The sequence below is a fragment of the Sus scrofa genome, chromosome 7 (assembly GCF_000003025.6).
Source record: "Sus scrofa isolate TJ Tabasco breed Duroc chromosome 7, Sscrofa11.1, whole genome shotgun sequence".
In the NCBI taxonomy this organism is placed as follows: Eukaryota; Metazoa; Chordata; class Mammalia; order Artiodactyla; family Suidae; genus Sus; species Sus scrofa.
In genome coordinates this window covers 19,895,564-19,919,319 of record NC_010449.5, presented here as the reverse complement: position 1 = coordinate 19,919,319, position 23,756 = coordinate 19,895,564, and the positions used below count along the sequence as shown (strand labels likewise).

Sequence of the window (23,756 nt, the reverse complement as noted above, 5' to 3'; positions counted from 1 at the left end):
TCATGACTGGAAGAGACTTGTGTTGCCTGATGGAGTGGAGGAGTGGAGGATCGGAGCTTGGTTATCAGACAACCTAGAATAGATTTACAAGAGATCCTGCTGATAGCATTGAGACTATGTCTAGATACTCATGTGCAACAAAGAAAGGTAAAAACTGTAATGTAATGTAACATGTAAGGATAACTGATTTGCTGTACATAAAAAAAAAAAAAAAAAAAAAAAATTAAAAAAAAAAAAAAAATATAAAAAAAAAAAAAATAAAGATGTACAGAAATGCCAAATCACTATGTTGTGTACTGGGAACTCATATAATGTTGTAGATCCATTATACTTTAAAAAACAAACTCATAGAAAAAGAGATCAGATTTGTGGTGACCACAGGTAGGGGTTGAAGGGAGAGGGAATTGGATGAAGGTGATCCAAAGGTACAAACTTCCAGCTATAAACAAGTATTAGGAATGTGATGTACAACAGGATAAACATAACACTGCTGCACTTTGTGTGAAACTTGTTAGGAGAAGTTCCCACCGTGGCACAGTGGTTAACGAATCTGACTAGGAACCATGAGGATGTGGGTTTGATCCCTGGCCTCGCTCAGTGGGTTAAGGATCCAGCGTTGCCGTGAGCTGTGGCGTAGGTTGCAGACACAGCTCGGATCTGACATTGCTGTGTAGGCTGGCAGCTACAGCTCCGATTAGACCTCTAGCCTGGGAAACCTCCATATGCCACAGGAAGCAGCCCTAGGAAAGGCAAAAAGACAAAAAAAAAAAAAAAAAAAAAAAAAAAAAAAGAAAGAAAGAAAGAAACTCGTTAGGAGTAAATCCTGAGAATTCTCATCCCATCTTTAATTTCGTACCTGTGTGAGATGATGGATGTTTACTAAAAGAAAAAGACACAATAAATTTATATGTCTTCTGGAAAGTAAAAAAAAAAAGTGTGTTGGCTTTGACCTGGGGGTGGGGGCTGGGTAGCTTGAACGGCTTAACCAAGGAGGGGATGATTGCGCTACCTTTGAACCTAAGGGTGGTGACTCTCAGTGGGAAAGGAGAGAAGCTGTGTTTCAGGCAGAGGGAGGTCCAGCTGCCAAAGCTGGGAGATGGGGGAAAGTAGAGTGGGTTATTGAAACTGAATATAGAGTTCAGCATCTAAAAGCGAGGTAGTAGAGGAGGAAGCTGTGTCAACGGAAATACTGAGCTGGGTTCACATCCTCTTTCTCCACACAGTCTAATGCCTTGTGGAAGCAAATGAGCCACAGAAGCTGAAGGAAAAACCACCATTCTTTCTTAATACCTGGAGAGAGGCAACGACAGACTATGAGCAGGCAAGTGAGAGGGGGCTTTAGCTGTCAGGGAAGGCGGAGATAAACCCTTGATGGGTAGGATGGCCATTGAAAGGAGGGGAGAAATTTGCCCCAGCAGGTAGCCACCAAGCTTGGGGACTTGGAGGGAGGGCTTTCAAACGTATTTTCATAAAAAAGACCTGTGGAGCTGTCAATGCTCAGGGATTCTCTCTTAAAATCTAACAGTATTAATCTGCTAAAACATTTGCCTTTTCATAGCATCGAACAAACGACGGAGATCCTGTTGTGCCTCTCACCTGCCGAAGCTGCCAATCTCAAGGAAGGAATCAATTTTGTTCGAAATAAGAGCACTGGCAAGGATTACATCTTATTTAAGAATAAGAGCCGCCTGAAGGCATGTAAGAACATGTGCAAGCACCAAGGAGGCCTCTTCATTAAAGACATTGAGGATCTAAATGGAAGGTACTGAGAATCCTTTGCTTTCTCCCTGGCGATCCTTTCTCCCAATTAGGTTTGGCAGGAAATGTGCTCATTGAGAAATTTTAAATGATCCAATCAACATGCTATTTCCCCCAGCACATGCCTAACTTTTTCTTAAGCTCCTTTACGGCAGCTCTCTGATTTTGATTTATGACCTTGACTTAATTTCCCATCCTCTCTGAAGAACTATTGTTTAAAATGTATTCCTAGTTGATAAACAGTGAAACTTCTAAGGAGTGTGTGTGTGTGTGTGTGTGTGTGTGTGTGTGTTTACCAGCTTTTATATTCAAAGACTCAAGCCTCTTTTGGATTTCCTTTCCTGCTCTCTCAGAAGTGTGTGTGTGTGAGGTGAGTGCTTGTCCAAACACTGCCCTAGAACAGAGAGACTTTCCCTGATGAAAACCCGAAAAATGGCAGAGCTCTAGCTGCACCTGGCCTCAACAGCGGCTCTTCTGATCATTTCTTGGAAGAACGAGTGCTGGTACGCCTTTTCCCCAGCCCCTTGATTAAACCTGCATATCGCTTGCCTCCCCATCTCAGGAGCAATTCTAGGATAGGATGGTTGGGCTTTCTTTTCAGTGATTGACAAAGAGCTAGCACAGCTTGCAGAGCCAGGGGGAGTTCTGGGTGGAGGTGTTTTGTCAGCCTGATGCTCACCACTGATAATGAATGAGGGATTGACCCCATCTTTCAAGCTTTGCTTCAGCCTAACTTGACTCTCGTAGTGTTTCAGCCGTTTCCATATTAGGCTTGTCTTCCACCGTGTCGTGTCGTCAATCTTATTTCTCAGGTCATCTGTGGGCAGTTTAGTGCGAATGGACTCAGAGGTAACTGGTAGCTGTCCAAGAACTCCCTGCTCTAACTGTATAGAAGATCACCACCCAAGTCTGGAATCTTCTTACACTGGCCCACAGACTTGCATCACTGCATACTTAGCTTCAGGGCCCAGCTCCCAGGTTAAGTGCTGTCATACCTGTAGCTTGCTTGGCTCTGCAGATAGGGTTGCTAGATTAGGCAAATAGAGGGTGCCCAGTCAAATTTGCATTTCAGATAAACAACGAATATATTTTTAGTTAGATATGTTTCAGGCACTGCATGGGACATACTTTTGGTAGGCAGCCTACTCTGGAAGAACCTCTTGGTTGTTTGCTGACAGACTGCTTTTGAGTCCCTTGCATCTTCTGGGTGGTTTCAAGTTAGGGAGACCTCAGCCATAGGTTGTTCTGTCACCAAGAAGCTTCTGCAGGCACGTGCAGGCCTTGAGGTCTTCCGACTTGTGGCCCGGGGACTCTGCTTTTTCTCTGTCCTTTTTTCTCCTTAGTGGGCCATGTCCTGTGGTGTTGTCTTAGCCAGTTGTTTAAGGGAGTGTTGCAGCTTTATGATTAAGAGCATGGTCTTTCCTTGCAAACTGCTTGGTTTAGAAGCCTGGCTCCACCACTTAGCAGCTCTGTGACCTCGGACACATTTCTTAGCCTTTCTGGGCCTCGCTCTTCTTCCTCATAAAGTGAAAATGAAAGTAGACAAAGCCTTCTCTGTCTGGCTACTGAGAGGATGGAGTGATTTCATACACTAAAGCACTTAAAATAATGTCTGGCATATGATACATGCTCAATAAATGTCACTTACATTTGCTATTATTATTACTCTGCCATGATCTTGCGTAGCTTAGGAACAGAGGTTCTTTACAGGAATTCAGGCTGTTCTTGAATCTGGCTTGCTCAGCTTAATATGGTAATTGCTTTGCCACAGACTGGTCTTCCTCTCCTTCACCCAAAGCCTTAGGGGGTGAACGATCCCAGTTTCAACCTATTCTGTTGGCAGGCTAACATGGAGATGGCACCATCTTAGCTCTGCTGCAGGTGGGGAGCCAGATTCACCCAGCTTTGCTCCCAGATACAGCTCCCCAAGCATTTATATGCTGAAACTCCATCCCAAGAGCAGTTTACATGGTACACTCCCCCATCCATCTCTCCAAATTTGGCTGCTTCTACTTAGGCTCTCTGTGCAGCAATTCACCTGAAATATCTCTTCCACGATACAGTCAAGGGCAGTGACCTACCTGTTCCACCTTCCCTTCCTCAGCCATTTTTCTTCTTTGTACATAATCAAGATCAGGAACTCTCATAAGCTGTGGTCCTCATTTTGTCAATCTAATTTCACAGCCTCTTGGCACATGAAGCTGTCCTCTCTCTCCTTTCTGCCTACTGCCCATGAGCAGTTGTGACACTGCCACATTTCTCCTTTAACGACCCAGCCTGCTGAATAGCTGCATTTGGAATGTTTTCAATTTTTGTTAATTTATTTATTTCATCTTTTTTTTTTTTTTTTTTTTTTTTTTTTTTTTTTTTTAGGGCCGCACCCATGGCATATGGAGGTTCCCAGGCTAGGGATCCAATGTGAGCTGTAGCTGCTGGCCTACACCACAGCCACAGCAATGCACAATTCGAGCCAATCTTTGACCTACACCAGAGCTCACGGCAACACTGGATTCTTAACCCACTGATCGAGGCCAGGGATCAAACTCTCGTCCTCATAGATACGAGTCAGATTCGTTAACCTCTGAGCCATGATAGTTGTTAGTTACTCATTGATGAGAAAGGAAGTGTCACAAAATATCCTCCATAAGTCGAAGTTTGAATATGTTTTCTGCCTTGTTACTAGAAAAGAGCATTAAAAATTCTTGATTGTAATGAAGCTTGGAAAAAATCAGCATAGTTTACTGATATATAAGTGAAAATAGACATTGTTAGCTTAAACAATCTGATATTTCTGGTTGAAGACATATTTGTCTGTTAAAAAAAAAAAAAAATCTTGAACTGTTTAAAAAAAAACTTGACTGGAAACACTACCAAAATATGGGAGTTCCTACTGGGACACAGCAGAAATGAATCTAACTAGTATCCATGAGGACACAGGTTTGATGCCTGGCCTCGCTAAGTGGGTTAAGGATATGGTGTTGCTGCAGCTCCGATTCAACCCCTCTCCTGGGAACCCCCATATGCCACCCTAAAAAGCAAAAAGAAAGGTGCAGCCCTAAAAAGCAAAAAGAAAGAAAGAAAGACAGCCAGACAGACTACCAAATATGGAGAGGAAATGGAACTTTTAGGCCCTATCTCCAACTATCACATCCCTATCACCGTCTGGTAAGAAATGGAAAAAATATTACTAAGCCTCCTTTGTTGCTACAATTAATCTGATTCTCATTCTGAAGCAGTGTTGCCAGAGTTAACAAATAAAAATGCAAAGCTGAGTAGTTAAATTTGAATTACAGATAAACAAATTTCCAATATATGTTCAATATTGTGTAAGACATTTTAAAATTATTTTTTATTTATCTGAAATTTATATTTTTCCTGTATTTTATCTGGCAACCATGATCAGAAATCTTTAAACAATCAGGAAGTCTTTTTTCTTAGACAAATGAAAATTTGAGTTGATCTTAGGTTTAGTACACTATACTAGGGGCCAAGGGTTATAGTGTGACTATTAAATCACAGATAATCTTTATTACTACATTATTTCCTTATACTGGCCCCACTTGGATCTTACTCAGCTTAGCTTTTGTATGAGAGTCATCCTTAAAGATGACTTTATTCTTTAAAAAAAAAAAAAATTTTAAGGGCTGCACCCATAGCATATAGAAGTTCCTAGGCTAGCGGTCAAATTAGAGCTGCAGCTGCCAGCCTATGCCACAGCCACAGCAATGCCAGATCTGAGCTGCATCTGTGACCTACACTGCAGCTTGCAGCAATGCTGGATCCTTAACCCATTGAACAATGCCAGGGATTGAACACACATCCTCATGGATACTGCTCAGGTTCCTAACCTGCTGAGCCACAGTTGGAACTCCAAAGCAGACTTTATTCTGATGGCTCTGCTGATCTCTAACACGTTATTTTGTGCCATGATGTTTATCTTCACTTTACTCAAGTCAGGGAAACACGAAGAGTCTCATACAGGATAAACCCAAGGAGAAATGTGCAAAGTCACATACAAATCAAACTGACAAAAATCAAATACAAGGAAAAAATATCTTCACTTTCAAAATCACCTACTGATGATGAGTTTATATTTCCTTGGATATTTGAATATTAGCTATTTTTTTCCTTTCATGAGTTTTGTGTTCAACCAACTACAGTCGTTTACTTTGATCACAGAATAATGCATTTAAGCCTTAAATAGATTAATATTTATTTTCACCATTTCATAAACCTAAGTACAATTTTCCATCCAGGTCTGTTAAATGCACAAAACACAACTGGAAGTTAGATGTAAGCAGCATGAAGTATATCAATCCTCCTGGAAGCTTCTGTCAAGACGAACTGGGTAAATACCATCAATACTGATCAATGTTTTCTGCTGTTACTGTCATTGGGGTCCCTCTTGTCAACTTGTTTCCAATCTCATTAGAAGCCTTGGATGCATTCTGATTTTAAACTGAGGTATTTTAAAAGTAACCATCACTGAAAATTCTAGGCAAGTTTTCTCTAAAAAATCCCTTCATTCATTCATTTGTTCAGTAAGTATTTGATGAGACCTTACCATGTGTAAACATTGCACTAGGTATTAAGAAATACAAAGATGGATAAGATAGAGTCGGCGTAAATGAGATGATATAATGAGACGTTATAATGAAACTCACAATTCAGTTGGGAAATAAAGTCCTTCAAATTCCATGACTCTTTCTGGCACACGTTAGAGGCTACAGCTTCTGTGTGATTCTCATGCTGGCTCCACTTCTACTTTTTCCTTCTTCCTACTCAAGAAAGCCTATAGAAATATGAGTAAGAAGGGCTTAATCATAGGAATAAATTTGTCTCTGTTCTAAGTGATTAAAAATGTCTATCAGTATAAAAAGTTACTTGGGAAGATTCTTAAAACTGCTTTTACACACTGTTTTAGAATGACTGTTATATAAATAAAAAAGTAGATTTGATCTAACACAATTAAATGACTTTTGGAAATATTGACTAATTCTCACCTTGCCCCTCAAAGGGATGCCTGAACCATTTCCTTCTTTTGCCAGAAAGCCCCCACCCTTTGTCTGTTGACCTAGCCTAGGAAATCTTCAGATCACATTGTTAGCAGGAACTGGTTACATGTGCTGTACAAATACTATTTAATTCATCTGATTAAAAAAAAAAGAGATAAGAAGCAAAAGTTTGACTGTCTTAAACTGTTTGGTAGGTACCATCTACTTTATGAGTATGTAACCCAGAAACTTAAAGCTCCTTAAGGGAGCTAAGTCTTTTGGATAAGACCTATAGTGAGACCTTTTAGCAAAATGGTTAAGAGTGAATGGGCTCACTAGCGTGGGTTCATATCCTGATGCTCAAACATGCAATTAAATGACTTTAGGTGGGTTAGTCTCTGTTCTTTAGTTTCCTCAATGGGAGATAATATTGGTAGTAGTGATTTTACTGGGTTGTTGAAAGAACATCTGTTAAATGTTCAGAACGTGTTACGACAGAGTACAGAGTAATGATTTGCTTGTATATGTATGACTCAAATAGTCTGCCATATGCCTTGTGACTGGGTCCTGTGGAGCAGGAAGGAGGGATTTCCCACCCAGCAGAAAGTTGGGTAAACTGGAAAATAGACTGAGGCCAGGAAATGATGCAAAGCGTTGATGTTCACTGCCACGGCAGGTGAAGGGCAGGGCCAGAGTTGTCAGTAGGGTCAGTGGAGGACTGGAAATAACAAGACCCACTGCAGTTTTCAGCCTCTGCTCCAGTAAGGTAATGTTGTGAGAGTAGAAAATTTTGTTAACAGAACCCACTTTTCAGTACAGTGCTACCAATACTGTAGTGATTTCATACCACATCCCAAGAAAGAAAAGATGGCTCAATCCCATGTGAGCTGAGATTATTTGGTTTTATTGTTAAATAAATAGCATTGTGTGGTCATCATTAAAAAAGGTAGATGTTAGGAAAGTAGAAGGAAGAAGACTCTCACCTACATTTCATCACTGTTTTGGTATCTGCCAGTTGTCACCTTGGTCCCCTTCCCCGCCTCTCCCCTGCCTCCTCTTCCTCCTTCTCCTTTTTTGGAATACAATTCAGGTACCATAAAATTTACCCTTTTAGAGTGTTTGACTCAATGGTTTTTAGTATTTTCACATGTTGTGCTATTACTATCACTATATAATTCCAGGTCATTCACATCATCCCCCAAAGAAACCTTCTAACTATTAGCAGTCCATTCCCTTCTTCCCTCAGCCCCTGGCAACCACTAATCTACTTACTGTCTCCATGGATGTTCCTATATTGAATCAAGCTAGCATAAACCCCACTTGCTCATGGTCATAATTCTTTTTTATAGTGCTAAATTATATTTGCTAATATTCAATTAAGGATTTCTATGTCCATATTCATAAGGAATATTGGTCTGTAGTTTTCTCTTTGTGTGATATCTTTGTCTGGTTTGGGGATCAGAGTAATAATTACTGCTCTCATAGAATGAATTGAGAAGTGTTCCCTCCTTTTCTATTTATTGGAAGAGTTTGTGAAGTATATTGGTATTGATTCTTCTTTAAACATTTGGTCAGATTCACCAGTGAAGCCATCTGGGCCATGGCTAATCTTTGTGAAAAGTTTTTTGATTACTAATTAAATCTCTTTAATTTGTTATGGGTCTGCTCCTCAGACGTTCTAGTTCTTCTTGAGTCAGTTTTGTTCATTTGTTTCTTCCTAGGACTTTCTCCATTTCATTTGGATTATTTAGATTGATAGTAATATCCCCCTTTTAATTCCTGGCTGTAGTAATTTGGGTCTTTTCTCTTTTTTCTTGGTCAGTTTAGCTAAAGGTTTGTAATTGTATTAATCTTTTCAAATAACTAACTTTTTTGTTTTGTTTGTTTTTTGGTTTTTTTTTTTGCTTTTTAAGGCTGCACCTGAGGCATATGGAAGTTCTCAGGCTAGAGGTCTAATCGGAGCTACAGCTGCTGGCCTATACCACAACCATAGCAATGCCAGATCCAAGCTGCATCTGTGACCTACACCACAGCTCGGCCAGGGATCACACCTGCAACCTCAGGTTCCTAGTCGGATTCATTTCTGAAGCACCATGACGAGAACTCCCTCAAAAAACAAACATTTATCTTCATTGATTTTCTCTTGTTTTCCCGGTCTAAATTCCATTTAGCTCTAATTTTTTTTCTTATTTCCTTCCTTCTGTTTGCTTTGTGTTTAGTTTGATCTTCTTTTTCTAATTTCTTAAGGTGGAAGTTTAGTTTTTTTATTTGAGATCTTTCTTTTTATTATAGGTGTGTACAGATATAAATTTCCTTCTATGCACTGCATTGTTTTAGCTGCATTCTATGTTTCAGCATGTTATGTTTTTATTTGTATTTGTATCAAAGCATTTTGTAATTTCTGTTGTGATTTCTTTCCTAAACTGTTTGTATTTAGAAGTATGTTGTTTAATTTCCACATATTTGTGAATTTTCCAACTTTCTTCTCTTATTAGTATCTAATTTCATTTCATTGTGGTCAGAGAACATACTTTGTATGACTGATCTTTTAAAATTTATTGAAACGTTTATATAACATAGTTTATGCTGGAGAATATTCCAAATGTACTTGAGAAGAATGTGTATTCTGCTGCTGGTGGAATGTGCTTTTTTTGTCTGTTAGGTCTAGTTAGTTTATAGTGCTGTTCGAGTCTTCTATTTCCTTGTTCATCTTCTATCTAGTTGTTCCAGTCAATTGTAATTATTTTATATATTACTTTTTTTATCCTGTTTTTTGTCTTGTTAAAATTATTATAGTAGTCATGTTAGGTCAGATTCCATATATACACAATTATAAAGTATGTTTACATTAAATATTAACTTACATGATTTATTTAGCCATTTTTCTGTTGTTGAAATTTAGACTGTTCATAATTTTTTTTTTCCATCAAAACGAAACTGTGATCATTGTGCGTAAGAGCTGCTTTGTGTTTGGAGTTGTTTCTGTGAGACAAATGAATTACTGGCAAAAGGATATGACTAACTCATGCTTTCGCCCATTTTTTTTTTTTTTTTTTTTTTTTGTCTTTTTGCCATTTTCTTGGGCCGCTCTCACAGCATATGGAGGTTCCCAGGCTAGGGGTCGAATTGGAGCTGTAGCCACCGGCCTACGCCAGAGCCACAGCAACGCTGGATCCGAGCCGTGTCTGCAACCTACACCACAGCTCAGGCAACGCCGGATCGTTAACCCACTGAGCAAGGCCAGGGATCGAACCCGCAACCTCATGGTTCCTAGTCGGATTTGTTAACCACTGTGCCACGACGGGAACTCCCGCCCATTTTTTTTAACACCTCATACTTTAACATAAAGATGGGCTTCACATGGACTGATAGCTCAAATGAGGAAGGTAAGACTATGAAAGTAATGGAAGAAATGTAGACTATTTTTGTGACCTAGAGATTACTGATACTTCTTGACTTTTCAAACAATACTTCAAAAGTACAGCCCAAAGGGAAAAAAGAAAGAAAAAAGAAACACACATATACACAAACCTAGTGAATAAGATATCATCGATACACTACAGATTTCTATGAACTGGAAGACCCCATGGACAAAGTTAAAGAACATATGATAGTTTGAGTGATTATTTTGCAATATTTACAACCAATGAGGGAATATTATCCAGCTTATAGGAGGAAGTAATGCAAATCGACAAGAAAAAGATAGGAAACCCAATATAAAAATTAAGAAAATACAAAAATTAAGAAAGGATATGAACTAGCATTTTACAAAAGAAAAATCTCCAAAAGTCAATAAGCACATGAAAATATGCTCAAACCTATTAATTATTAGAAAACTACAGACTGAAGCAATGAGGTGCTTTACTTTACATCTTTTTGACTGATAAAAAGTTAGAAACAAAGGTGATATCAAATGTCAGGGATAAAGGATATAAAATCGTCATGCCTGTGGTGGGAGTATGGCCGGTGCAGTCATGTGGGAAAGTAATCTGACAGTGGTTAGGCAGAGCAGGTTTATGAATACACTGTGGCCCATCAATCCCACGCCTGTTTATGTACCAAAGAAATCCTGTTGTGGCAGAATCTATGGGTCCACCCCTGGGAGCATGAATCAATAAAATGTGGCACCAGGGTATGTGAAACTCCAGTTAGAGATGAGATGTCCACATGGCAACATGAATGTATCTTAGAAACATAGATTTGAATGAAAAAGAGTAAGAAACAGCCTGGAAACCCAATACCATTTATAAAAATTAAAGATGCACACATACAATGTAGTAAATATTTTGCATGAACTTTCAAATGGTTGCCTACAGGGGAGGAGAGTAAAGAAGAGTAGAAAACAAAGATAAAGGGAGTAAGTAAGTAGCTCTGCCTGGACTGAATATAATGTGTCATGAACTGAGAAATATGGTTAACATAATCCTCTTAACTTGAGGTCCTAAATGAATGAATGAGTCCACTATTCATTTACCCATTCTTTAATGTGTATTGCATTATAATCCATTTTTTTAGAACCCAACCAATTTTTGTTCCCATTAACTACTTAATCAGCCTGCCTTTTCTCCTCATTCCTTATCAGCTCAGGGCATTCTAGTTTTTCAAACGTTCCTCATTTGAACCAAAAATAGCATCATTGTTTTAAATTATACTTGTTTTTCAAATACGATGCTTATATATTCCAAGTGTGTTTGCCCATTTTCTTAGGTGGTAGAAATTTTTCATTTTACTTTTCTATCTACTAAGATTTTCCATTGGAATTATTTCCATTGCTATTAAACTTAGAAGTCCCCCCTGTGATATGCCATTTTTTTCATACTTTTTAAGCACTTGGTTGCTTTTCTTTGTGTCTTTAAGCACCTGGAATACTTAACTAACCATTGCACAGCACTGTGTATCAGGCAGCCCTTCCTCTTCCACTAATTTATGGTCCTTCTCTTAGACTATATTAAACTGTTATTTAATTAGGATCCTCTCTTCGTCCTTATGCCAATTATCTATGATTTAATTATTATAGTTTTCTAATATGTTTTTATTATAATTCCTCTTCATTATTCCTCCCTATTAAAAATTTTAATGAATTCCATTTGTTTGTTCTTCTGGTTAAATATTAAGTCATAATCCAAATAACTTAGATGTCATTAGTTTATGTGGTCAAAGTAAGGATACCACATTCTATAAAGATGCAGGCAGTTGGCAGATGTCATGATTTTCTTCAGTGCATAAATGCAATTTATCTTTGAGCAAGGGGCATAAAAACTTTTATGGTATTGGCTTTGAAATAATAGTTAAGAACTGCAGACTCAGTTTTTCCTGCTTTTCTTGAAAAAGAACACTTCTAAAGAAGGAAAATCCTTAAGCATGGATATCGATGTAGTTTTCTGAAAGTCTCCTGTAATTCCTTGGGATTTTTGTTGTTGTTTGTTGGTCGGTTTTTTTGGGTTTTTGTTTGTTTGTTTTGTTTTGTTTTGCTTTTAGGGCTGCACCTGTGGCATATGGAAGTTCCAGGCTAGGGGTCCAACTGGAGCTACAGCTGCCAGCCTACTCCACAGCCACAGCAACATGGGATCCAAGCTGCATCTGTGACTTAACCACAGCTCTTGGTAATGCCAGATTGTTAACCCACTGAGCAATGCCAGAGATCGAATCTGTCTCCTCATGACCTCATGGACACTAGTCAGATTCGTTTCTGCTGAGCCACAATGGGAATTCCCAATTCCTTGTATTTTTGAACTGGTTATGTGCTAGCATATAATTTTGTTTCTTGAATCTTTGTGGGTTTTTTTTTTTTTTTTTTTTTTTTTGTCTCTTGTCTTTTTAAGGCTGCACCCACAGCATATGGAGGTTCCCAGGCTAGAGGTCAAATTGGAGCTACAGCTGCCAGCCTACACAACAACTGCAGCAAAGCGGGGTCCAACTTATATGACAGTTCGTGGCAATGCCGGATCCTTAACCCACTGAGCAGGGCCAGGGATCGAACCTGAGTTTCCAGTCAGTTTCGTTAACCACTGAGCCATGATAGTAACTCCTGTTTGTTCAGTCTTGAACCTCCTTTTTAATTCTTTATTCCTTGAGGGTGAAATAATTGCCATAATAATACTATCATTTATTACGTGCCTTCTCTGTGCTAGGCATAGTGACACTTTAGGATTTATTATATCACTTAATCCCTACAACAACTCTGCAAAGTATGTATCATAATCCTATTTGACAGATCAGGAAATTGCAGCCCAGGATGCAGATAATATGCATCCATCACAAGTGACTAGATATAGTCCCTCTGCTATTCAGCAGGGTCTCATTGCTTTTCCATTCCAAATGCAATAGTTTGCATCTATTGTATATGTGTTTTGGGGTTTTTTTGTCTTTTTTTTTTTTTTTTTGTCTTTTCTGGGGCCTCACCCTTGGCATAGGTAGGTTCCCAGGCTAGGGGTCAAATTGAAGCTGCAGCTGCCAGCCTACACCACAGCCACAGCAACTCGGGATCCAAGCCTCATCTGCAACCTACACCAAAGCTCACGGCAACACCGGATCCTTAACCCACTGAGTGAGGCCAGAGATCAAACCGGCAACCTCATGGTTCCTAGTCGGATTCATTAACCACTGAGCCACGATGGGAACTCCCTAAATGCAATAGTTTGCTCTATTAACCCCAAACTCCCAGTCCATCCCACTCCCTCCTCCTCCCTCTTGGCAACCACAAGTCTGTTCTCCATGTCCATGATTTTCTTTTCTGGGGAAAGTTTCATTTGTGCCATTTTTCATTTTACGGGTAATTTTTACTTCAGTTTCTTCCACTAGCAGTTGTCTTAAAGTGAGTATAATTAATATTCATTTGGAAAATGTAAGCAAAACATTTTTTAAAGGGCCATGCCCACAGCATATGAAAGTTTCTGGGCCAGGGGTTGAATCCAGGCTCCAAGTTGCAGCTGTGCCCTACACTGCAGCTGTGGCAATGCTGGATCCTTTAACCCACTGTGCCCGGCTAGGGATCAAACCTGCATTTCCACAGCTACCCGAGCCATTGCAGTTGGATTCTTAACCCACTGCACTACAGTGGGAACTCCCACAAAACATTTTTTAATGTCCTTTGAATAAAGTAGGAAAGTGCTCGTCTTTGAGGGCAGGGCGGCAATGCCATTTCCACAAGGTTTGCTTTGGCTTGGGACCTCATCTGCTTTCATTTAGTAATGAATAAAATTGCTGGCAGTAATAGGATTAACTGTGTGTGGAGATAGCCAGGGTTAGAGATAAAAACACTGGAGAAGTCAAATAAGTTGCTCAAGGTCCTCTAGCTAATAAGCTATTAAGTGGGAGAGTGAGGGCTAGAAACAGGCCATCTGTCTCCCAAGCACATGTCCATTAGTGGTTTGCTGATAGCCTTCCAGAACAACAGAGAGGACTCTCAAACATGGTCTTGCCTCCCTCCAATTGATCCTCTCCATGTGCCTCACAGCGGGTCTTTCTAAAATTAAGTTCTGATTTTAATTCTCCCTTGCTATAGCACTTAGGTATTGCTTTCAGCCAGTGCAATAGAAAAACCAGGCAAAAGTGCTCAATCATATAGGAGGTTGTTTTTCTTAGATCCCAAGCAGGTAATCCTGGGCATTATGGTTGTTCTGTGTTTATCAAGGAGCCAAATTCCCTATCACCTCCTGTTCTATCCTCAGTGTCTGGCTCTATTCTTCAGCATCTCAAGATGGCTTGTGCTCCTCCAAGCATGGCAGTCAAATTCCACACAAGAGGGGGAAATATGAAGGGATGAAGGGGAGACAGTGCTGGTCTCTTGAGTTGTCCCTCTTTGTCGGGGAAATAAATGTGTTCCTGCAAGTCCCGTGAGACTTCTGAAGTAGACGTCTGCTTACGTCTCACCCGCCAGAACTATGTAAACTGCACATAGTGCTAGGTCTACATAGCCACTCATAACTGCCAGGGGGCTGGGAAATCTTTAAATAGGTGTACCATCACACAATTAGGATGCTAATAGTAAGGGAGAAGGAGAGAATAGGTTTTGCGCAAGCCACCAGCATGCCTGCCACAATTGCTTAAAATTCTTCATTGACCCCTCATTGCCACAGGATGAAATCCAGACGCCTCCTTAGTTGGGAATCTAGGGTCCTTCATGACCCACTCTGACCTACCTGTCTCTCCCACCTGGTTCAGACACCATTCTCCTTGGTCATAAAATTCCAGTCATTTGTGAACATCCAGCTCTCCCATGCCTCCATGCCTTTGCACATGCTGTTCTTTTATCTTTTATGTTGTCCTTTTATCTTTTATCCAAAAGAGATATCCCATCATCACATCTCTTTTGTCAGCCCCCAAATACTTTGTCTTTCAAGTTCAGCTGGAGGATTACCTCCTATTTGAAATCAGCTTTGACTCTTACAACCAAACAAGGTTTTCCTTCCGAGACACTTCCACAGCACCTTGAACTCATCTCTATCAATCATTCATTTGATTGTAATGAAGTTGGTGGTGGTGTGCCTGTGTCTCTGACACATCTGCGATCTCATGAGTTCCTTACGTGGAATGTGAATAGCGAGATGAACAGTATTGGTCTTCAGCCCTCATCTCTGCAGATGTTGCTTGACCCAAATGAGCGTTGCCTTTTATTTTGATTTTGCTTTGATTTGTCTACTCCATGTACTTGAGCCATGCATTTCTGTCTTAGCGATGCTTTTTAAAAGTCATTTTTTGGTTGATTATCCAGATTTGTCCACCTTTGCTTCTAGTTGTAGAAAAGGATGAAGAAAATGGAGTTTTGCTTCTAGAACTAAATCCTCCTAACCCGTGGGATTCAGAACCCAGATCTCCTGAAGATTTGGCTTTTGGGGAAGTGCAGGTAAGGAAATGTTAAATTATAATATTCTTAAAAACACAAATAAAGCTAACATATCAATTTATATATATATATATATATATTTTTTTTTTTTTTTTTACATCTTATATTACCTTGAGTATTCTTGGAAGTGGCTAGTTAGGACATATAATAAAGTTATTCTGAAGTCTTTTTTTTTTTCTTTTTCCATGGTGAGCAGTGGCTTGATGTGGATCTCAGCTCCCAGACCAGGCACTGAACCTGAGCCGCAGTGGTGAAAGCACCAAGTCCTAGCCACTAGACCACCAGGGAACTCCCTATTCTAAATTCTTGAGCACATTATTTAGGAACCTCAGGAACTTGGCAAGGATTACAAGGAAATATATCTAGATTAAAAAAAAAATCTTTTAGCAGAGGTCCCAAAGGAGAGTCATGCACAGCTATGGGAGGAAGTTCAGAAACTGCCCTTGCTACCAGATCACTGTCAGATAAAATGGCCAGCTACATGTTTCTGCACATTGCCCTAAGATCTTTACAAACTTTTCTGTGCATTTTTCCACTTTTAAAAGAAAATTTCGGGGTTCCTGTTGTTGCTCAGTGGTTAACGAACCCAACTAGTATCCATGGGGACAGGGGTTCGAGCCCTGGCCTCACTCAGTGGGTTAAGAATCTGGCATTGCTGTGGCTGTGGCGTAGGCTGGCGGCTACAGCTCAGATTGGACCCCTAGCCTGGGAACCTCCATATGCCGCAGGTATGGCCCTAAAAAAAAAAAAAAAAGAGAGAGAGAGAGAATTTCCTCCAGAGAAAACACTTTGGTAGTTTGGGAGAGGTAAACAACCAAAAATTAATTTTTCTGGAGTATTCGGGAAGCTTGTAAAAATGGGCTCTTACTTTTTTGAGGAGACAAATGGGAACCTACCCAGAAGAGGCACAATCACCTGCATTTGATTTCTTGACCTCTCCCTACCTTCTTTGCTGGCTTTTCACATTTGGATTTCTGTGACCTTATCTCTGCTCCTTGGTGTTTTCATTTTTCCTGTGGACGTGCCAGACTATGGGAAGGGAGTAAGGCGTTGATTTAGAATCCTGTAGTCTCTGCCTGTCTCTAAGTCATTGTTTTTCACCCTTCTCAAAGGACCTTGACATCCTGAGTGAGTCCGCAAGTAATTTAGGTGAGAAAGCCTTAGAAGCCAGTGCAGCCAGGCTGCATGACTGTGTCCACCCACTGGAACCAGTCATTCTTATACCTATTCACAGCCACCCTACCATTTAAATCCCCAGAGGTCTGCCATAACATCTGTAACTCCCTTTCCTTGTAAATTGTGTTCTAAAAGACTGGTAACAAAAGATATTCTGTGGTACAGAGCATAATTAAATACCTTGGAGGTGATTTGAGTTGGGTAAATCAACTGGTTTGACCCCTAAAACCCACCATGAGCATTTCTGTTCTAATAAAGTAATGCCTGTGCTGGGAATTGTGTTCTACGGAAATGCTCCTGCTGTGTCTTTCTTGAGTCCTGTGTCATTGAACATGCTTAGGAGCAAAGGTCCCCCATGTGGCTTGTCTGCTAACCAGCCCAGTTCCTTTTTCTGGCTGGTAATGATCCGATCATCTGAATCTCACTGTCTTCCAACAGATCACGTACCTTACTCACGCCTGCATGGACCTCAAGCTGGGAGACAAGAGGATGGTGTTCGATCCTTGGTTAATCGGTCCTGCTTTTGCGCGAGGATGGTGGTTACTACACGAGCCTCCATCTGATTGGCTGGAGAGGCTGAGCCGCGCAGATTTAATTTACATCAGTCACATGCACTCAGACCACCTGAGGTAAGGAAGGGTGAGCCCTCAACTCCGAAGAAAATGCTGCAATAAAAGCACTGTTGGTTTTCAGCTTTTTTTGTAATCACTGCTCATTCTGAGGTAGATTCGCTTGGGCTGATAAAAAGAGAACTAATTCAGATAAATGCTTGCATTTGCATAGCCTCTTTTTTTAAAAACTTTTTTTTTTTTTTTTTTTTTTGTCTTTTCAGGGCTGAACCTGTGGCATATGGAGGTTCCCAGGCTAGGGGTCGAATCAGAGCTGTAGCCCCGGGCCTACGCCACTGCCATAGCAACATGCATAGCCTCCTTTTTAAAGTGCCTTCCTGTTTTATACCATTGGGATGTGAGAAGAGCTATTGTGGAAAGGAGCATGGGGTTAATAACCCTGGACCCTCTCACGTCCTACCCTCAGGCTAGTTGGTAAAACTCTGAGTTTAAGGATCATCAAAGTTGACTTCCTTTTTTAGTTTAACATTTATGGTGGGAATCAGCACACATTTTCTACAAAGGACCAGAGTGTAAACTGTTTGGAGTTTTACAAGACATATGGTTGGCATTGCAACTACTTAACTCTACTATTATAGCACAAAAGCAGCCATAGTCGGTCCTAAGGAGCCTGATTGCCTTCAGCTTTATAGGCAATGACGTGTGAATATCACAAACAGTTTCCTGTGTCACCAAACATGATTGCCTTTTGATTTCCCTTTCAACCCTTTAAAAAAAGGTAAAAGCCCTTCCTAGCATTCAGCAGCAGGTCGCTGTGTTTTGCCAACTCCTGATCTGTAGCATTTCGACAACACTGAGCTCTCAACTTTTGAACCCTGAGTCCACCACATCCTTCAGTGAAACCAGAGCCATATGATACTAAGGATAGAAACGGAAACTTCCTGAATCCAGGCGATCAAATAGGAGGGAGAAAGAGGAACTTTCATTGACAAAAACCACAAATATTTGTGAATGGACTGTTACAAATATTTGTGAATGCTCCTATTCCCAACCCCCTGGCTTCATTACAGGGTCCTATGTGTTCATCCTTATTGAGAAATTTGTATTGCTACTGCCAGGTTGCCAATACCCAGCAGTGCCCATGGTGTTCTAAAATGAAGCAATTTCAACTTTATTTTTTTTTCCTGTGACTTTACATGACAAGTTCACATGAAGGATATACTTTGATAGTAATGTCCATGGTTAGGGAAAATACATTGTTTGTTGGTTGACTGGCCCCTGGATTTTTCTATTGAAAGTCCATGAGATCTCGAAGGCACAGGTGTGTTCTCTCGCTTTTTAAGGAAAGGGTTTAAAAACTTAAGTAATTAACAGCTTTAGTAACAAATTACCTGTAACACACTTAAAAACCGAATACCACCCACTGGAGTATTGTGCTACGATTAAAAATCTACTTGTCTACTACATGATATCTTTGTCCCACAGGAGGTTCTGGAACCAAACTTGTAATTTCAGGATTATGAGAGCCCTGAGTTCATGCATTGTGTAATAACTATGTTGTGTGGTAGTCAATTTGTACAGCTTGCTTAGAGAGAACAGTGTCAAGATAAGGAGGCGATTGCTTTATAGTGCCTGTCACAAGATGCTATTGCCATTGTCCTAGCAAGAGATATTCTATGGGAGTATACTACATTTTAGTGAGGATAAGAACTTTTTATGGCATTCAGTCTGGTCATTTCCCAACCACTGTCCTGAAAACCAATTTCATTTTGATTTCAGGGGCTTGTGTGGGCAAAGTTGCCAGGCATTAAAAAGCCACTTCTCAACTGTAGTATCACAATGCTTTAGTTGGGTAGTGTATTGCAGATAGCTTATGGCTGAAAAGTTACCAAGCCTTGCAGTTTTCACTCCTTTGAGTTTATTTCCTTGACAGAATTGACCCTGAGTTTTTTGACTCTTACCTGCTCAACTAATAAACACCAGAGTCATTTATCTCCATTGCTCTTGTCTGACCTTTATTTACTGAATAATGCCTTATTGGTTCACAAAAACAAGGGGGAGGGGGCCAGCATGCTTTAGAAAACTGTCTTTAGTCAAAGAAATGTGATTTTATTATGTAAATATATGAGTATTATAATAGTGTTATTAATAGACACCAGCAAGAATTGTCAATAATTTAAAAATCACAAATTAAAATACATCCATGTTAGAATCATTTATCCTAACTCCCAAAGCCCTTTAAAGTGGAAGATTTAGATGTTAACCCAGAGATTAAAGACATGTTCAAAGAATCCTTGATTTTTTTTTGAATCCCTTGTTTTTAGAGAAGAAAACCTAATGATTTTCCCCCTCTGGATTCTACATATTAAATATAGTTTTGGAACTTGAATATTAGTATGGTTAATAAGTGCTGATATGCTGATTTTGTTTATATTTTTCTTATGAGTAAATATCCTATATCACCAGACATTATAGTCTATGTACAAATATGATTCTTAAACCTGATAGCACATTCATTAGAGTTGGAATTGCCTTTTTTTTTTTTTTTTTTTTTTTTTTACAGTTGCACCTGCAACATATGAAAGTTCCCAGGCTAGGGGTTGAATCTAAGCTGCAGCTGCCACCCTACATTACAGCCGTAGTAACAGCAGATCCGAGCTGCATCTGCAACCTATGCTGCAGCTCAGGGCAACGCCAGATCCACTGAGTGAAGCCAGGGATGGAACTTGCATCCTTATAGAGACAACGTCGGTCCTTAACCCACTGAGCCAGAACAGGAACTCCAGAATTTCCTTTCAATAGAAGAAGCACCAAGTTTAGGATCAGAAAGCCTGAATTTGAATACCAATTTACTATTTGTTAGTCATATATTTCTGAGTGTGTTTCCTCATTTATTAAAAGCACACTAAAAGATGAAAGGGTCTTTTGTTGAGAATCAAATACAATAACATGTGAAAGTGTGTAACACTATGATTGAAATATACCTACAGAGCCATTTATTTGTTTATTGTTCATGTTTTGCCACCCACACAGTAGTATATAATCCTTTTATGTAATAAATTCTAATAAATGAAAGTTGGCAACTTATGTAAGTACTCAAAAATGCTTGGATGGTTCATTGTGTACTGACTTGGGATTGCTACAAGAGGTAAATGTCATTTTCCTCTGTGCTAAACTTTATTGTCTTGCTTAGTTAGTGACTAACTCTCTTTAAGGACAAGGAGTTCATTCTGTATACCATGTGTGGCTATCAACCTTCGAAGTTTGAAAAACTGCCCCAGGGTGGGCACCCATCCGTTCTCTTAGATATATGGCCGAGACCTTTCTCTCACTGGGAGGGAGCTGCACTGAGGAATGAGAAAAAAAAGGAAAATCAAGATGAAACCAGAAACCTCTTTGGCGTAACTTCTCCACTCTGTACTTTCTGTTAGAACTACCCTTGCACAAAGCAGCATCAGTGTGGAAGACGGAATTTGCACACCTGGTTTGATATACATGCCGTGGTATATGGGATGTTCTAACAATAAAGAGGACTCTCCCAGGAAATCCTCCTCACTGTTATAGTCAGCCTTGAGGAAAGAGCTCTTCTTTTGGACTCTGGGGAGAGTCTAGTTTTTCAGTTCCTTGCTTCTCGGTCAACGTGTTGGTGTAAGGATCACACTCTCTCTTATACTAGATTATTCTATTTTTTCACCTTTCAACCTGTATATCTTTCTGACCCTAGTTACCCAACACTGAAGAAGCTTGCTGAGAGAAGACCAGATGTTCCCATTTATGTTGGCAACACGGAAAGACCTGTATTTTGGAATCTGAATCAGAGTGGCGTCCAGTTGACTAATATCAATGTAGTGCCATTTGGAATATGGCAGCAGGTCTGTGTTCTTTCCACATGTTTGGGTTATCCTTTCTGGGATAAATTTGAGGCGAGATAGAAATTTTAAGACTAAAGAAACAATGGCCTACTTTTTCTGTACATGGTCCTGTGTAAATCTCTATTTGAGCTGAAATAAGATGGTCTTCCTCTCCAATTATCCATGGTATGACTCTGATGGATAACAAATCCAGTTCTGAAAAAAGGGGATTTCTTTCCAGAAGAGAGGACAGTTTCTTCAAATATTGAATTAAAAGCAAAATAGATGTAAACCGTTGTTGGTTTTATTGTTGAATTCCAGGTAGACAAAAATCTTCGATTCATGATCTTGATGGATGGCGTTCATCCTGAGATGGACACTTGCATTATTGTGGAATACAAAGGTATTTTCTTACCCTCATCAGCAATGAAAATTGCTCTTGGTAGAAAGGATAATAATAGTTATCCAAAACATCATCCTATGTTCATCTGTTTCTTCCCTCTTCATTTTCCATAGAGTACAGTATATTCTATCTCTGTCTTAGGAAAATGGACTGTCATTCATATAATCTTACAGAGAATCAATTAGTAATGTACTCTATGCCGTGACAGGTGCAAAGGTTTTTTTTGAAGGCAACAGATAAAAATATCCTATATTTCACCTATTGTAATTTCCTTAAAACTGACATTATTGAATAAATGTTTTACTTTCATCTTGAATATTATTATGTTATGGAATCATACACTTTACCCCAATAATCATCGAAAAGAATTTCCAAAAGGTTGAGAGAGTTGTGTTGATCTGATTACTTTCCTCTGCATCCTTTGAGCTTAACCTTTGAATATAGTTTGCTAAGGAAAGTAGTCTGTTTATGATCCTGGAGTGGAATCAGGCTAAGTGTCCTCATTCAGAACCCACTGAATCAGACAGAATGAATTTATTTCCTTGAAAGTTCAAAATGTGTCACTCAAGAGTATAAATTTTCAAATCTTACTCTCTCTTTTCCTTGGATGTGAGCAATTCTTCGATAATTGAATGAGGCAGATTATATAGACTTACATGGAAGACTGTTGGCCTGAGAATTCAAACTATGGTGTTCAAGATTTCACCTTGAGTCCGATGCCATTTTGTTTTCCCACAGGTCATAAAATACTCAATACAGTGGATTGCACCAGACCCAATGGAGGAAGGCTGCCTATGAAGGTTGCATTAATGATGAGTGATTTTGCTGGAGGAGCTTCAGGCTTTCCAATGACTTTCAGTGGTGGAAAATTTACTGGTAATTCTTTATATCAAAATGATGCCAAGGAGTTGGCATGGCACTTTGCTAAATGCTGTGTGAATCAATACAAAGATAATTAGGACATGGTTCTTCCTCACAAGAGGTGTGCAATCTTATTGGGAAATCATACTTGCAAGTCACAAATATAGACTAAAGTTTCCAGCTGAGAATATGCTGATGGAGCATGAAACACTAAGGAGACTAGGGAGAATCTCAGGAAAAATCAAGAATAATTTGGATCAAATGGATTCCTGACATAGAACATAGAGCTGATCAGAAAGAGTCTGACATTGGTAATCCAGGCTTAAGTGCTCTTTGTATGTGGTTCAGAACAGAGTGTGGGCAGCCTGAGGGGGATACATACCCTTGACCTCGTGGAAAGCTCATACGGGGGAGGGATGAGGCTAAGGAAGCCCCTCTAAAGTGTGGGATTACGAGAGGTTGGGGGGGTGGTAGGGAAAATAGTGGTCAAAGAGTATAAACTTCCAGTTACAAGATGAATAAATTCTAGGGGTATAATAAACAGCATGGCAACTATAGATAGCATATTGTACTATATACTTGGAAGTTGCTGAGAGTAGATCTTACATGTTCTAACCACACACACACACACACACACACACACACACACACCACACACACACACCACACACACACACGTGCACACAAACAGAAATGGTAATTATGTGAGGTGATGGCGGTGTTAACTAACTTTATTGTGGTCATCATTTAGCCATACATGCATGTCATGAAATCACCATGTTGTACACCTTAAAGTTATGTAATACTAGATGTCAGTTATATCTCAAAGCTAGAAAAAATGTGGGGACCAAGGCAGAAGCTCTTCTGCTCTGTGTCTAAGGGTGGTTCTGGGGCTGGGATGGGGAGGATGGTTAAGTGGTATATTTTTTTCATACCTTTGCTCAGTACTATCATTGTAAGTGTTCAATATATGTCTGCTTAATAAATTAATGTTTTTAGTAAGTAATCTCTGTTTAGTAATGTGTCAAAAATGCCCTACTTGCAATAAGAAGAAAACCTGTCCAGTTCCTTCCTTTTTTCTGTAAGTCTGATTTCATTGCCTCCCAGAATGCATCACCATGTGAGAGATGAGGGAAGGTGCTGTCCTTATGGGGTTAACAGTGTGACTAGGGAGGCAAAACATACCTACTAAAGGGTGGTAGCATAATTCAGTTCTTATGTGAGTATGTGTATGTGTGTGAGTATGTGCACATGCACATACATTTTAAAAGGTCTGTAATATACTAACATGTTCATAGT

The 23,756-nt window shown here is 39.7% G+C and overlaps 1 protein-coding gene across 1 annotated transcript in view; it reads left to right on the top strand.

The window, feature by feature from the left end:
• The window catches only part of CMAH (cytidine monophosphate-N-acetylneuraminic acid hydroxylase), a gene marked incomplete at its 5' end in the record, with an annotated part of 38,395 nt that continues 16,197 nt past the window's right edge, over positions 1,559-23,756 (top strand). The window contains 7 exon segments of the mRNA NM_001113015.1: positions 1,559-1,762; positions 6,015-6,106; positions 15,488-15,597; positions 17,212-17,402; positions 21,067-21,214; positions 21,515-21,596; positions 22,335-22,472. Of these exon segments, the coding sequence (NP_001106486.1) occupies positions 1,559-1,762; positions 6,015-6,106; positions 15,488-15,597; positions 17,212-17,402; positions 21,067-21,214; positions 21,515-21,596; positions 22,335-22,472 (965 nt within the window).